Source organism: Penaeus chinensis, chromosome 42 (assembly GCF_019202785.1).
Source record: "Penaeus chinensis breed Huanghai No. 1 chromosome 42, ASM1920278v2, whole genome shotgun sequence".
Lineage (NCBI taxonomy): Eukaryota > Metazoa > Arthropoda > Malacostraca > Decapoda > Penaeidae > Penaeus > Penaeus chinensis.
The window spans coordinates 2434767-2451898 of record NC_061860.1 but is presented as its reverse complement, the minus strand read 5'-3'; the positions used below and the strand labels follow the sequence as shown (position 1 = coordinate 2451898).

At 35.2% G+C, this 17132-nt stretch overlaps 1 protein-coding gene across 1 annotated transcript in view; it reads right to left on the bottom strand.

Moving 5' to 3' along the window:
- The window catches only part of LOC125047864 (SET domain-containing protein SmydA-8-like), a 15874-nt gene extending 2870 nt beyond the window's left edge, over positions 1-13004 (bottom strand). Inside the window, exons 1-5 of the mRNA XM_047646391.1 lie at positions 12848-13004; positions 4557-4718; positions 3798-3955; positions 2179-2334; positions 1-102 (exon numbers count right to left, since the gene is read on the bottom strand). The exon at positions 1-102 is cut by the window's left edge and continues 2870 nt beyond it. Coding sequence (XP_047502347.1) covers positions 1-102; positions 2179-2334; positions 3798-3955; positions 4557-4718 — 578 coding nt within the window. The 5' untranslated portion in view covers positions 12848-13004. The remainder of the gene's footprint in view (positions 103-2178; positions 2335-3797; positions 3956-4556; positions 4719-12847) is intronic.
- Between the last annotated feature and the right edge of the window lie 4128 nt (positions 13005-17132).

The window sequence follows — 17132 nt, the reverse complement described above, 5'->3', positions numbered from 1 at the left end:
TTTTCTTTGAAGACGTAAGTCCCTTTGCGGTCCTCGTAGTGACTCTCCAGTCCCAGCAGCTGTTCGTATTTCTTCGGAGACTTTTTCTTGAGGGCCAAACATCTGCGAAGAAAGACTCGATGAAAGTTCAGAATTAATATAAACTACACATCCACAATTTTGGAAAAAAAAGGAGATTTTAGTTATAAACCTAGAAATTGTATAGCAGATATTTATATAATCCAATCATATATATATATATATATACATAAATACATACATACATATATATACATACATACATACATATATATATATATATATATGTATGTATGTATGTATACACACTTTTTCGTTTTCTTTTTTGGGTGTGCATGAAAAGATTTTGATGATAGCTTACAAACATATTTTCATATACAGTACAAGGATATATCTGAACAAAGATTTTAGAAAGACAAGACAAAAAATCAGCAAGACTCAATAAGCAAGACCACAGGTTCATTGTTCCACACTGAATATATTACGTATACAAATTCAGAATTTTCTTCTTCCCTGCTTTCTAAACTCCATGAACAGTGTTTACGAAAATACTGAAAGAACCTTTACACCTGGGTTATAAGCGTTAACCTTAATACAGTATAGCCCGCTCACTTATGATGAAATTGTTCAAACTCATGGATAATGACCCTTTCGTTAGACTGATTGCCAAGTAGATAAATCAGCTGTGTGGCATTCTGACAGACCGCCTAAAAACCGAACCGTATTCATGCTGACAAATGTAGAAAAGGTATGAATGAGAAAGAATATTTTCACAATACAAGAGATGTATTTGACCGGTTTCGATAATATCTTCGTCAGAAAATATATATCTGACGAAGATATAATCGAAACCGGTTATATACATGTCGCTGTATTGTGAAGATATTAATTCTCATTCATAACTTTTCTACGCCGAAAAGCTCTTTATAGCCCCTTTGGAATCAGGACCCCCCCCCCCCCCCCCCCACACACACACACACCACCTGAGGAAAAGTAATCTACATAATACTTCCAATAACTAAGAATACTGTTCTTGCCTAAGGTCATGATGATATTACCTCAATATATACATATATATGCTCGCGTGTGTGTATGTGTGTGTGTGTTTGTTGTTAAAAAAACATAACAGCAAATAACGAAATTTGGATTTTTTACCCATTAAAGTGTATTTTCAAATACTGAATAAAACTGCTCATGTACTTCACCAAGAAAAGGCCACATCTTGATTTTGTCTTTATATTTCGAAACTATTTCTGGTCCAATGTGGGACCGTGATAGGCGTATGTCGTAAGACTGGCCATGTGAGATATGAGATATGATGACGCTTACACTTGTTTCTAGACTGACGTTGCTTGTAGCGATACGCCGCTTCGACACACTATGGGTCTTTACGTGGGTGGCCTTATCTCGGTTTACACACACACACACACACACACACACACACAGAGATATATATAAATATGTATACGTATATGTACACACACACACACACACACACACACACACACACACACACACACACACACACACACACAAACACACACACACATACACACAGATATATATAAATATGTATACGTATATGTACACACACACACACACACACACACACACACACACACACACACACACACACAGATATATATAAATATGTATACGTATATGTACACACACACACACACACACACTCACACACACACACACACACACACACATATATATGTGTGTGTGTGTGTGTATATATATACATATATATATATTTCTTTTCTTTTTCAACATATGCAATTTTGCCTCGAGAGCAGGGATATATAGCAACGCCTAATTACCGACGCCTGTATCATGGAAACGAATAACTGACGTAAAAGTAATTACGCTCGTCGAAGTTCTGAATGTTTTTTTCCTTTTCCTTTTTTACAAGGTATACCACTTCGCATCGGGAGCGAGAATATGCATACAAAATCAAAAATAATTACCCCCCTAATAATGTGACTCACCCCTAATTAAGTACAAAACTTACGGAATTCGTAGAAAAAAAAAATTAGGCCCGACGACTCTATATGTGCAATTCATCCCCTTTCCTTCCTTTTTTATATACCAACTATACCCCTTTGCTTTCACCACAAATTATTAACCCCAGCAATACTAATAGAGTAAATTTACCTCAATGGAAAGACTAGTTCGTAAAAGTGATTAGGCTCGTCGAAGTCCTGAATGTCGATTGGGGACCCGATCTCACGACCGACGACGCACTCTGGTTGGTGGTCAGGCAGCTTCTCGCAGGCTGGACCGCACATGGGCCATTCACATACTCGGCATCTGTAATGATTAAAACATGATAAGAATTCATTAAACATTAAATGCATTGGGTAGAATTAAATATGAAAGAGGGACTACATATAGCAATATCTCTTCTACGCATTTGGGTGTACTTCTGTGTATGCATATATATATATATATATATATATATATATATATATATATATATGTGTGTGTGTGTGTGTGTATGTGTGTGTGTGTGTGTGTGTGTGTGTGTGTATGTATGTATATATATATATATATATACATATATATGGCCAAGAGTTCCGTGGCCTTCCCCTTGACCAACCTGGGTCAACCATCTCGGAGATGACCCTATAAGCCGGATCTTCCTCAGACAAACGAGCCACATGCCCATAGAGCTGAAGTTGGCGCTCTCGTATCAGATTGGTAATAGGTCTTGAATCAGCCTCACGGAGTCAAGACTGCCATTCAGAGCACTGTTCAGTGTCCAGTTATCACACCCCTAGAGTAAGACCGGGATCACCAGTGCTCTGAAGAGCCTGATCTTAGTCCTCCTAGTCAAATACCGACAGCGACAAATACTCCTATTGAGTGAGTCCAAAACGCCGTAGGCCAGACCGAGTCGTTGAGTGACTTCCCGGTCGGAACTTCCGTCCCTCTGCACTACATTACCAAACTAAGTGAAGCTATCCAAGACCTCAATGTTCTCGCCACAGGCACGGACTGAACATGGACAAATTCCTGAACCTTGACTTGGTCCAGTTGACCGAGTCCCAACGGCTTCGCCTCCTCATGTAGCGCCTCGAGAGCTACTTCCTGGACCTCCAATGTCTCTGCTAGAATCACTGCATCATCGGCAAAGTCAAGGTCTGTGACCTTGAAATTACCAATTGAAGCCCCACAGGCACGGCCAGGTATCCAGTCCATACAAGTAGACACCGGGAAAAGGCAGAGATGCCCTCCCCACACTTGACAGCACTCTCAGTATCTGTATACTGGCCAGACAGCAAATCAATAATCCAAGGGGGGATCCCACGGACACCCAGAGACTCCCGGTGCACTGAGTCGAAAGCCTTCTTGAGGTCAACATAAGCTGCAAGCATACTTTGTTGAAACTCAAGTCGGCGTTCCCCAAGGACACGAAGTACTAAGACACGGTCTGTATATATATATATATATATATATATATATATATAGAGAGAGAGAGAGAGAGAGAGAGAGAGAGAGAGAGAGAGAGAGAGAGAGAGAAAGAGAAAGAGAAAGAGAAAGAGAAAGAAAAAGAGAAAGAGAAAGAGAGAGAGAGAGAGAGAGAAAGAGAGAAAGAAATAGGGAGGGAGGGAAGGAGGGAAACAGAAAGATATATAGAAAGAAATCTATAAATATATCTATATCTATACCTAAACCTCTACATATATCTATATCAATCCATCTACATTCTATATTCCTACCCACTTTCAAATATATGTATGACTCCATTTCTTCGCGTCTACATCACTAACCTGTATGATCCATCCACCCTCTTGTAACACCCGAGGCAGACCGGCTCTGTAATTGTCTTCGGTCCAGCTATCAAAGCGTCGTCCTTAAATATGACGTCTCCGGCCTTCAGGTCTCGAGAGGCAACCATGTAGCGTCCTAATTCTTTGGACTCTAATACCTGTAGGTGAAAATATAAAGATTTACAGTGCTTGAATACTCCGCCCAGTCGCGAGAGAGGACAAACTGGCAACTCTGCGAGGATGCTAGGCTGCTCTCTCTCTCATTTTTATTATCATCATTATTTTGTCATTATTCTAATAGTCTGATGTTTATACTTATATGTTTTGTGCGTGTAAAACTAAAATACAATATTCATTGTTGTTTTTCTTGAAATGTGCAAGCTTCAACACCACTTTATATTTTTTTTTGTGAATTGGAATTCTCCAGAGTTCGAGAAAAGTTACCAGTTTCTCTTTTGTCCCTGAAATTAGGACACTACAGTAGGGTTTGTTGTAGGTCGCGTAGGGATGGTTTTCGTTGTATTTCGTTGTATTTTGTTAGCTAAGTTAAGGACCGTAAAATTACATTTAATTGTTTCAAATATATTTCACCATTTCTTTCCCTACCACTTCGAATTTGTAATTGGTTTGTGCTGTCATTACTGATTACAAACAATATACCTTGCTTGTGTGTATCTACCTCCTTTTGTGTATGTGTGTGCGTGTTTGACCATCCACACATATGCACGTGCACAAAATAGTCAACAAAAGTATCCTCACCTTATAGGGCTTGCAATTTTCTTTGTGTCCATTATTCCAGTGCTGTTTCTGACACTCCTTTTTGCAGTAAAATGCTTGCCTGCAGCTGGCGCAACGTAGCTTGGCCAGGAACCCGCAGTTGGCGCAGAGGCCTACCTCCTGCTCCTCCTGCTGCTGCTCCATCTGTAACGGAGGTCCTCGTCAGTAGGGTGGGTGCTGCTGGAGGATTGGTTAGTAGGTAGGTAGGGAGATAGGTAGAGGGGTGGGTAGGTAGGCAGATAGTAGAAAGGTGGGTAGGTAGGGAGATAGGTAGATAGGTGGGTAGGTAGGGAGATATGTAGATAGGTGGGTAGGTAGGCAGATAGGTAGGTGGGTAGGTAGGCAAATAGACAGGTAAGTGGGTAGGTAGGTAGGTAGGTAGGTCGATGGATGGATAGATAGATAAGTAGGTAGACGTATATATAGATAAATGGAAGCATGGCTGGATAGATATAATATGGGATATGCATAAATAGATAAACGGATAGACAGAATAGCAAATGCGTCTCTAGAGATCTATATGTACAGCTGGTAGATATGCATTTGGGTGCATATAGGCCTATACAGAAAGAAAGAGGGAGGCAGAAAAAAATAGACTATTAATAATAGATTATTGATCCATCTATTTCTGCCCTTCCCTAACACAGATAATGAACAATGGCAATCTCATGTAGACCTTAACACAAACGTTGCCTTGAGTCTGAAACACGTGACTCGACTGTCATATATTAGGGGCATGGGGGACAGTGCCAGAAACTTGCGCTGAGTGGCGTGTAATGAAATAAAATAGCAACCGTATCTGGCTGATTGATTTCCGCCTATGATCTCGTGCTACGGAGAATAAATGTTATGTTTTGTGTTATGGGTAAATTAGATATAATACGTTAATGTAAATGTTGAGTTAATATTCTAGAATATTTCTGTATGTAGTATACATATTTATATTTCTCTAAAATAGCTTCAGTCCACTTGAATGCAGAAATTTCATACGGAAACGCAAAGATTGACGAACTCGTATTTTACGTGATATTTCAGTGTGTTATTCATTAGGGAATAATAAAATAAAAAAAGGACGAGGCAGATTAATAACACGTTGAATGAGATTATTAAAGATTAGCATTTTGATGAGATTAAAGAAGGTGTTGTATTTTAATCGCACCGATGGAGTATTAGTAAGAGCTTAAAGTGATTAATAAAACGTGTTCTTATAAGAGTGATATCAGTGTTGCCATATTGGGGTTAATGTAACGCAGGTATATTGACCTCAAAATTACCTCGTTCTAGGATTCACTGCGGCAAGTGAAGGAAATATGAATAAGATATGAGAAAATAAGATAAGACGATAAGACGAAGTATTAAATAATTCAACGAAATGAATTACTACAGAATGTATTACTATAGAATGTATTCTTCTTTATGGAATTACACACTTACACACACACACACACACACACACACATATATATATATATATATATATGTGTGTGTGTGTGTGTATGTGTTTCGTACGTTTGTATGTATGTATGTATGTATGTATGTATGTATGTATGTATATATGCATATGTATATATATATGATAGAAAAACCCACAGTGCAAAAACTAGATTTATTGTCTCATTTTCAGTAAATCTATTTTTTGCGTTGTGTTATATATATGTATATATATACATATATATATATATATATATAGAGAGAGAGAGAGAGAGAGAGAGAGCGAGAGAGAGAGAGAGAGAGAGAGAGAGAGAGAGAGAGAGAGAGAGAGAGAGAGAGAGAGAGAGAGAGACAGACAGGCAGACAGACATAGAGAGGAGAAGGGAGAGAGAGAGAGAGAGAGAGAGAGAGAGAGAGAGAGAGAGAGAGAGAGAGAGAGAGACAGACAGGCAGACAGACATAGAGAGGAGAAGGGAGAGAGAGAGAGAGAGAGAGAGAGAGAGAGAGAGAGAGAGAGAGAGAGAGAGAGAGACAGACAGGCAGACAGACATAGAGAGGAGAAGGGAGAGAGAGAGAGAGAGAGAGAGAGAGAGAGAGAGAGAGAGAGAGAAAGAGAGAGAGAGAGAGAGAGGGAGAGATAGCAAGAGTGAGAAACAGTAGGAGAAAGATATGCCCGTTTTCTATAATACACCAATAACCGCTTAAAAAATATTTCAGATACTCGTGGTATATATATGTGTGTGTATACCCTACCCTCAATTAAATCCCAAAATGAGACAAAGTCCCATCAGATTTTGCAAAGAAAACTAAACGTGAAGAAAAAAAATAGGAGATATTAACAAGAGTGCAAGATCCCATTTTCTCTAGGCATCAAAGCAATTTCCAACTGTCTTAAAACTATCAATATTTGTCATAAGCTGCCACCAAATTCTAAATGTTTAAAACTCAATTTTAATGTTTAATCTTGGCGATTTAGTTACTCAAGCAAGACAGAAGGTTATTACTCCCTGGGCAGCTCAAGACCCGGCGAGTTAAAGCAGGCAAGTAGCCAAAAATATGCCCAGTGCCCATGCTGTGCTTATGACGTCATCGGCCCCCCCCCATGAGTGGCGAATCGGACAATTACTCTGGGCATTTCATCGTTTTTTTCATCTTGAATCATTTGTGTAGTTTGTATTTCCTTATTTGTCTTTGTTGATTTGTTATATTTTTATCATTGTTATATTATTATCTTTATTATTATCATTAATATTATTGATGTTATCATTATTGTGATCATTATTGTTTATCATTATTATCATCATTATTATCATAATTATCATTATTATGAACATTACTGTTGTTATCATTACTGTTATTTTATTATTTTATTATTATTATCATCAACATCCTCATAATTTTTATTATTATTACTATTTATTATATTTTTTTATTTATTTATAATTTTATGTTATTTATTTATTTATTTACGACTCATTATCTAGACTCGACTTTGTTAATCATCATCTTTGTCGTGATCAGGGTTTTTTTTTTTTTTTTTTTTTTTCAGAATCTGACAGAATGTGAAAATGACTTTGTGTATTGGCTGTACTTGAAAAAAAAATATTAAACGCATACATTGAAGAAATAGTAGCGCATGGAAAGTTGGACCGAAACAAGAACTTCTACATTTCGAAAAAGTGTGAAGAGGTTATTATATTAAATACTGATTGTATGGTGTACTGAATAATAATAATAATAATAATAATAATAATAATAATAATAATAATAATAATAATAATAATAATAATAATAATAATGATAATAATAATAATAGTAATTACAATAATAATAATGATAATAATAATAATAGTAATTACAATAATAATAATGACTGGACCAGATTACACTTTTTATACTGATGCATTGAATCAGCTGAAAGTTATGACATGAAAAATCGTTTACAACTTCTAAAGACGTGAACAAAGAAATGGACGCCAATATATATGAACTCTAGTGCTATACAACCAGGTGTGATATGTCAACTGCACCTTACTGTGTTAGACACTTGAATACCTATACTGTAAAGGGATTTCTTTACATCGGTAACAAGAACTTTACTAAATATACGATTTGCAATTGTTATTTTCTAATGATAATGATGACAATAATTTAAGATTAGGAGAAAAGCTCTTGTGGCTCCTTTACTGAAATTGTGGCTTTTGGTTTATTGTGCTTCGAAATTGACCCCTTATGAACATATAATGGCCTACGTTACCATCCGCTGCCTAAGACTTGAACTCTGGTCGGTAAGACTGCTAGACGAATACGCTACTACTGCACCATACAACACTCATAAATTCTATGCGTGACGTTATTTTTTATAAAGTATACTTATAAGTATTCAGAAGTTAGGTGTGGAATGGTACTTTTAGCTTGGCCTCCACGAAACCCAAGATCCTGTGATAATATGATACTTGGTTTAAAGTGAGGTCAGTCTTTTCTTTTGTAAACTTTGAGTAGTTCTTTGGAGTGTACAGTTTACAATATAATGAATATACAATTTAATAACATATATGCAATGTATAAGATCATATAAACAATATATATTTTAACATATAAACATTATATAACATAAAATTGTTGGAATAAAACGACAAAAAACGAAATGCATAAAAGCGCGGTTTTAATTTTTCCTTTATCGTCATGGAAGTATTTCACTTCACACATAGAGTGAAAACGTGTTATGCATTATATAGTAAATGATTGTTATTACTGTTATGAGGGGGGGGGGGGGGGCATAGGTAAGTGTTAGTTATTCTTATTTTATCAAAAGGTTACAGATACTTTAAATTACATGCATTGAAGATTCACAAATTAACCTGCTTTGATATTTATTAGAAAATATCAGCATTCGATATAAGCGTCTTGGTAAAATAATGTATGTATTACATGGGCACAAACACAATAACATATAAACAAATAAACAGAGAAAACTACAATGGAAATATAAAAGCGACGTTTCGAACTCGTCAAGACTTCCTCGTCAGTAGTAAAATCCGAAATGGATAGATGATTTAAATTGTGACAATGATATATAAACATAAACACCAATGGCTCGAGACACCACGTTCTCATTTCGTTTCAATTACATGACTTCATTGCAACGGATTTTACATAAGGCCCTTTTAGTAGCATTTCCAAAACCCCTAACACTTCCATATACCTCGATACATGTTTGCCTTCTATGCACACATTATTGTTGCAACATCCTTTTGTATTATTTTATATGCCTCTACCTTAATACAATGTGATACACTCTGGCCAAATAATCAGAAGGCGATATTTTTATAATATATTTGATGTAGTCTCATATTGGGATTTACATTTTTATTGATTGCGAATCGCATTGCAAGTGTCTTGATACAAAATTATATTATAATGGTGCATAAAAGTTTCTATACCTTTTTAGCAGTACATCAAATGGATGTTCACTCGATATGGGTAAAATCTGGAGTCACTGAGACGACATGGTAAAAAAATTCCAACATGTTCAAGTCATATGATGTGGTACTTACTTCTGTGGGATGAATGTTTTCACAATCATTCTGTAAGTCTATGATTTGCTGATACAATTCCATTAATGAGACAAATAAATACCCGTGCTCACTGAAATTATCTAGTTGTCTGTTTCTGACAATGAACTCACTCGCGATGGATACGATAAGATGCAAAACCTCATGTAACTTCCACTTCTCATATGAATAACGATGTATGTAACAGGGAAGTAATGTTTTACTGAATTTGGGAAATACATTTGAAAGTTTCCACAGCCTTGTGAAGCGAAGAGTGGTGCATAGGCCTATAAACACCTAAAGTTACATATTAGCCAAGTACTTTTTCCAATTCATTTGAAGCATCCACAATGATTTTCTCGTAATTAAAAATCATACCAGCATATGGAATACTTTAATGGTTTTCTAATAACTTCTTAATGTGAATTTAAGAAAAATAATGTGTTTTGTAGCGAACATGAACCATCAAAAAATGTATCAACGTGTTAGGGGTTTCGGGATGCTACAAAAAAAAAAGCCTATAGTCATACATCCAATCCAAGTTTCTATTCCTTTGTGACTGTAACTGGACTCTTAAGTACGTCACTAAGTCTCCTTTCATTCTAATCAGCTGACATTTAATACATGTTTATATGTCTTTTGCGTTTTCAAATGTTAATGTAATGTCATTATTGTTTTTTTTTTTTTTTTTGTTTTTCCTCAAAGGAGAGTTGGTGAAGCGGAATACTCCACAATCAGGGTGAAGTGACTGTTGTTTTTTCGTGAGACTGGACGAACTCTCTCTCTCTCCCTCTCTCTCCCTCTTTCTTTCTCTCTCTCTCTCTCTCTCTCTCTCTCTCTCTCTCTCTCTCTCTCTCTCTCTCTCTCTCTCTCTCTCTCTCTCTCTCTCTCTTACATTCATTGACCTGAAAGAACAGTACCAAAAGCAAGCCCGATCATGCAACCCTTCCTGTATCTTTGATCGTATTTGGACGAAATTGAAGCAGGTTCTCAAAAAAAAAAAAAAAAAAAAAAAAAAAAAAAAAGCGAAGACGCATTTGATTTATATTTGTCGTTATTATTTCTTCATTATCCCTTTCCTTATATTTCTGCCACTGTTTTATGGAGACATTTTTTTTTTTGGACATATACATTTTTAATAACCCGAATACAATATTGTTAAGTCTTGTAATTTCATTTAAGGAAATAAGCACTGTTAATATAGATACACCATTGACAACCTCCATTGCAAGCAGATCAACAGAATTCATTGTAACGAATGTAGAATAAAAGTCTGAATTAAAAAGTTAATGACTTCACAACGCGTTTCAATTAAGCTTCCTTCAGAAATACGTCAGTTGAAATAAATGCATTTTGGGTGAAGCTGAACTCGAAACGCGTCACATACATCTCTGACGCTGTGGAGTTATTCATTCTCATTCATACCTTATCCGACTAACATGTGGGTTGCTTTACAGTGATCTTTGGCCTAAATGACGTCACACATCGACTCATTTGAAGGACACGTAGGATCTGCAAGGACTGCCTGACCTACCCTAAGGAACTTTGGCCTAAATGACGACACACATCGACTCATTTGAAGGGCACGTAGGATCTGCAAGGATTGCCTGACCTACCCGAAGGCATTTGTGCATTCAGGTGACCCTTCGCCAGAGGCTGTATTTTGTTTGACAGAAAAAGCACTTTGCTGACATAATTATCTTGCTCTTGATTTGTGCTTGTCTTTTATATATATATATATATATATATATATATATATATATATATATATATATATATGTGTGTGTGTGTGTGTGTGTGTGTGTGTGTGCTTTATGTATTTTCGTGAACTATTTATTTTTGTTATACATTAGCTTCATTATTAATTTTATTTATATATTGATCTTATTCCACGTATTTGTTCATTTATATATATTTTTTCTTTCTTTCATTTTTTACTGCCTATTTTTTTTAGATCCAGACACATACATAGGCACACAAGCAACCATACGTCCTTCCTCTCGAACACACTGTATTATGTATAGTGTATAGCGAAACTGCCACTATCTATGACGGAGGTTTGCATGTATGAAATATCACACTGTAGAGGTGTATATTTCGTTTGTTTGAATAGTTACATATACATATCTATTTCTAAATATTTACTTATACACACGCACGAATGCACATAAGCACGCACGCAAACACATACAAGTATGTGCGCGCGCATACAGACAGACAGACACACACACACACACACACACACACACACACACACACACATATATATATATATATACATATATATATATATATATTCATACATATATATATATATATTATATATATATATATATAAAGAGAAACAGAAAGATAATATATATATATACAAATACATATATACATACAAATATATACATATACATACATACATACATACTTATATATATAAATATATATATACACATTTACACATATGCATACGCACATATATACCATATACATCACACACACATGCGCGCGCACGAGAGAGAGAGAGAGAGAGAGAGAGAGAGAGAGAGAGAGAGAGAGAGAGAGAGAGAGAGAGAGAGAGAGAGAGAGAGAATAATGAATAAGACTTATATAACGACGCTTTGCCTATTATACCATCCTTGGCACATATTTTGTTTTAATCAATTTTATTTCCAAATCAATAATTATTCTATTTTCGTCAGTATCATATGATTTTTCTCTATATTGGTCCATAATTACCATTATCATCGATGTCGTGTTTATTTTGTATCACTACGTAACTCACTTCATAAATAAATGCAATACATTCCAGAGGGAATCCTTTCACTGCGAAGAATTTTCGCCACCGTAGATTTTTCATAAATATTATAAGAAAAATTTATCAATATTGATGTTCATATTGTCGTTGAGGATTTTTTTAACTCTTATTGTATGCTTTAATATTTCTGTTTTTTTTTCAGGATAGAATGATATGATCTTTCGTACAACATTCGTGTTATTTATGATGACCTAGTCCCAGCCTATTTATAGCAGGTACACGCGCTTCTGTTGCAGTCGCCGATTCAGCAGATTTCACCTCATTTTACATTCCTTTTTTTCGATTCACTTCATATTGCCAACTCACTTTTCCTCTACATCAATAAAAGAAATTCGATACATACACCATAACACCGGTAATAATACCGTTAAAATAATACCAATAATATTCACAGCACCACCAAAGTAATCAGCGACGAACCGTAAGAATGATATGCAAACAATACCAACAGCTTTAACGCTATATCCCTCAACACGTACCTTTTCTCAGCTCAGAAATTAACCCCTATGTGATATTCTTGAAGTGTTCCGTCAGGCTCGTGGGTGAAGACTGAACCGAGACCACATGGCTCACCTCATACACCGACTGAGACAGTTCCGGTCGCCTCTGGTCTCGGGAGTTTGCTAGAACGCACCACAGTATGCACGTATCTCTAGAGACCAACGTTTTCTTTTTTTTTCCCCTTTCTTTTTTATGATAAATAAGTTGTATATTCATTTATTTATTTTGGAGGATAATGCCAAAATGCAATGGTTTTGAGAGTCGATGGACCATCGGTGTGTTTTCATACATAGAAAACGGGAAACGGAGCAAAAATAAATGAAGTTTCGGCCTGTCGCTCCCCCCCCCCCCCCTCCCGCCACATCCCCCCGTTTACTCTGTCCCCCAACAAACTAGCTATTTATAAAACTGCGGAGACCTGGCCGTTGTAGTAGCCTCTAGTGTAGGAATAGCAGAGCCTGTATTTGTGATTTGCAGTTGTATGCGCATCTCACGCTGAGTCCATGTTATGAATTGTCTTAAACTCTATAACATGAATAGATTTCTTTCCTACTCTTTAGAACAAATACTATAAAAAGAAGCTGTGTATACTTTTCACCATAGGCATTTTGATCTATACTTGCTTGACTGAAATTCCCGTCATGAGGAATCTCTCTTTGCTTATAATGAAATTGCTTATCGTCACTATTGATTCTACATTTCTACTATATATTTCAACGATGTATTATACTCTTGTTCTGATAAATCCCATCCAGTAAGTACGATGGAAAATATACAACGTATTTATGAATACATTACTGTGGGTGATTAGTCAGAGTATACACAAACAATGCAATGAAAAAAATATGCACATAACAATAAGACCAATAAAGTTACACTAAGATAATACTAGAAAATGTAACACCCTCCCTTAGAAAATAACACAAAAAATACAATTAATAACGTCAATAAATAAATAGACAATAAATCATAGGTAATCGTTAGGCCTTACAAACCTTATATCCTGAAATATTAACATTAACCTTCAAGTAAATGTAATGCAATACTCGCACGTGCCTGAGAGTTATAAACGAGCAAAGGGAAGAGGAAGTGAATGCCAGGGAGGGGTAATTTTACATCCTCTGTGGCTCATTTTCCTGGTTTCCACATACCTACGTAGGTCTAGTAACGTCCACAGGACTCTTGAGTCTATTTTTAAATTTTCTGAAACACTTATGAAGGAGATTTAGGAAGTCGAGGCCATTTCTGGGACAGTGTTTACAATGGTAGAATTCTGTAGGTGTTTCCTAATTTCGTTTTTTTTTTCTTCGTTTTTTTAAGAATATCGCTTTGAATTCTTATTGGTATGTCATCATTAGTTTTGATGCTGAAAATTATTTTAATGTCGATCATATTATTGAAAATGTTTGGCATTTTTCAGATTTGTATTCAATCACCAAAAAAAAAAAAAAAAAAAAAAGTAGAGCAAATGAAAAAAGACGATAATTTAATAAAAATCCTAGAGAAGAAGCAGATGGGTCTTCTATTTTGAGCTTTGTAAGGTACATCATATAACCATTAATTGGAAAATGTGATTTATGATTTTTTCCAAATACGATAGAGAGTAAACGTATTTTTGTTTTAACCCCTTTCCCAATAAACTCCCATTATATTAGAGGTCCCTCAAGGCAATTTCCAGGAAACTAAATTCATATCATGGAGCCCTCAAAGGAACATTTTAAGTCAACGACCCTTTTTTAAGGCTTTATCTGCAACGCCAAATATTTGCAATTATTTCAAGTCGTGTGGGCGTCGGGCGTACGCTGTCGGGCGTACGAAAACCCATCGAATCAGTGTCGTACCGCTTAAAACAAAACCAGCCGTCACACACACACACAACGTCCGTATGTTTATTATGGTAACTGAGTTTTGAATGGCTAACATCCAATGTCTCTCACATGATAGAATTATTGATTATAACTGAAAACAACAATTTTACTGCATTTGCATAAATGACTTGATTGACCTCCACATCCCAACCATGTTATAACATTATTGTTTAAATTATTATTCACATAGTGGTGATGTTAACTACTGTAAAAGGTAAATGATTCCACAATATTAAGGATAACAATGACAATGATACTAGTAATGACAATACCAATGGCAGTGGTAATAACGATTGTAGTAAAAAATAATACATTCATAGTGTGTTGATCCATTAATTCGCTGATTATATTCTTGCTATATTTCGTAAGTGGATACCGATAGGAATCTCTTGATACCCGATGGGTTTGAAGATACCAACTGATTCTAGAGAAAAAAAAACTGTTAATATATACATATTTTTATTACTATAGCTATATTGATAACAGCGATTGTAATGTCAATCATAATATTAATGATAATGTGGTTATCATTGTTGTTATTATCACTATCATTATTACTATTGTGATTGCTATTGTCATCATCATTATCATCTTATTATCATTGGAAAACAAAAATAGTAAGAGTTTAGTATTTGTTGAGTTTTATTCGAAGGATCATTTGCCGCCTATCAAAATGTACACTTCGTCAGTGTTTATTCATCTATCTGCCTTTTATTATATCTCAGAAACACACGTAGTATATTTAATATTTTCGTAATTTTTTGTTTCGTGTTAAAAAAAAAAAAATCACAAACAGTTTCTTACAAGTTTAACAATAAATATAAGTCTCACTAGGAAATTCAAATAATTATTTATCACCCATTTATAAAATCTGCCAGTGATGTCAGTTGTATTACTGTATTCACTCTTTTGAGCCTTGAAATAAAAGTCATATATTTCTGTATAGTCTTATATCATTTTTAACAAGCGTTTTATTATAAAATATTTATCAAATACTCCTTAAATGGCCAAATTTAGAGTTACAAAATAAAATATAAGAAATATTTGGCATTTACCTTTTCGGTGATGAGTCGCGTAGACGAAATTAATGGACATGTTCGCATGCCTCTGTGGGCGGAGCTTAAACTGAAAATTACATGAAATTCGGCGAAAAAAAAGGAATAAAAAGAAAAGAAAAGAAAAGAAAAGAAAAGAAAAAAAGACGACGATAAGGACGGTGTAGATAAAGCCTATGTTTTCTATCAATGACTCCCTTTTCCAGTAAACTAATTGTATATCATAAATACTCCAAAACAATATATTTTCAATCAATGTCTCCCCTATCCAGAAAACTACATTTATATAACAGATCTCTCAAGACAATGTACTAAATCCTATCTTTTGCTTCAGAACGATAACATTACACTTCACGTCTCATCACGAGTACCGAGGCTTTGTGACCTTAACAAAGGCAGACCACAAATAGATGTATTTACTAAGGGTTCTTGATCTAGGTGAAGCCGGAGTAAACAGTAGGAATTTGGCTATTTACTGTCTGAATTCCCCCGATGAGTACGCAGTTTCATGAGTATCACCTATGTATGATGCTTTGCTTGATAAGTAAAGATAAAAACACGTATTTTTTCCTTTTTGCTTCAAGAGGTTGCAATGATAATATTGATAGTAATAATAATAACAACAATAAATAGTGTTTCCTGTTGATTATTCAAATTACTGATACCTCGAGATTTGGGTGATTTTTAAATGATCTTAAACTTGCACATCAAAAAGGCAGTTGTATTATCACATCCGCTCATAAAATAGACGTGGCAATACATAAAATTTGAAATCTCTTTAATCCTATCATTTGTAAAAATACATTTTTTGTTTGGGGTGTTCTCTCACTCGAACTGTGTTAAGAGAAATCAAATTACTTCAAAAAGCCTACAAAACGATTGATATATATATGTTTTTTCTTTTTTTGATTCCTCTCTAATCATTGGAAAATAGGTTCCCACTTCACTTTCGTCTTCTGTGATCTACAGGACTTACAAAAAAAGTCTAACCAGACCTTTATTTGGGTCTAAAGGTCGTTTACTCCAGAAACTATTCCTAGATATAACACTTCTTTGACCAAGGAATATAAAACAAAACAAATTACCACTTTTTTTTTTATTAGCTTTCAGTACAATAAAGAAAATCGTGAATAATACGTGTGTGATCCAGCTTATGTCCGGTACAAAAGATAAATTTTAATCAGCAGTTTAACAAAGGTTTATATATACATACACACACACACACACACACACACACACACACACACACACACATATATATATATATATATATATATATATGTGTGTGTGTGTGTGTGTGTGTGTATACACACTTTTACACACACACAGAGACACACATA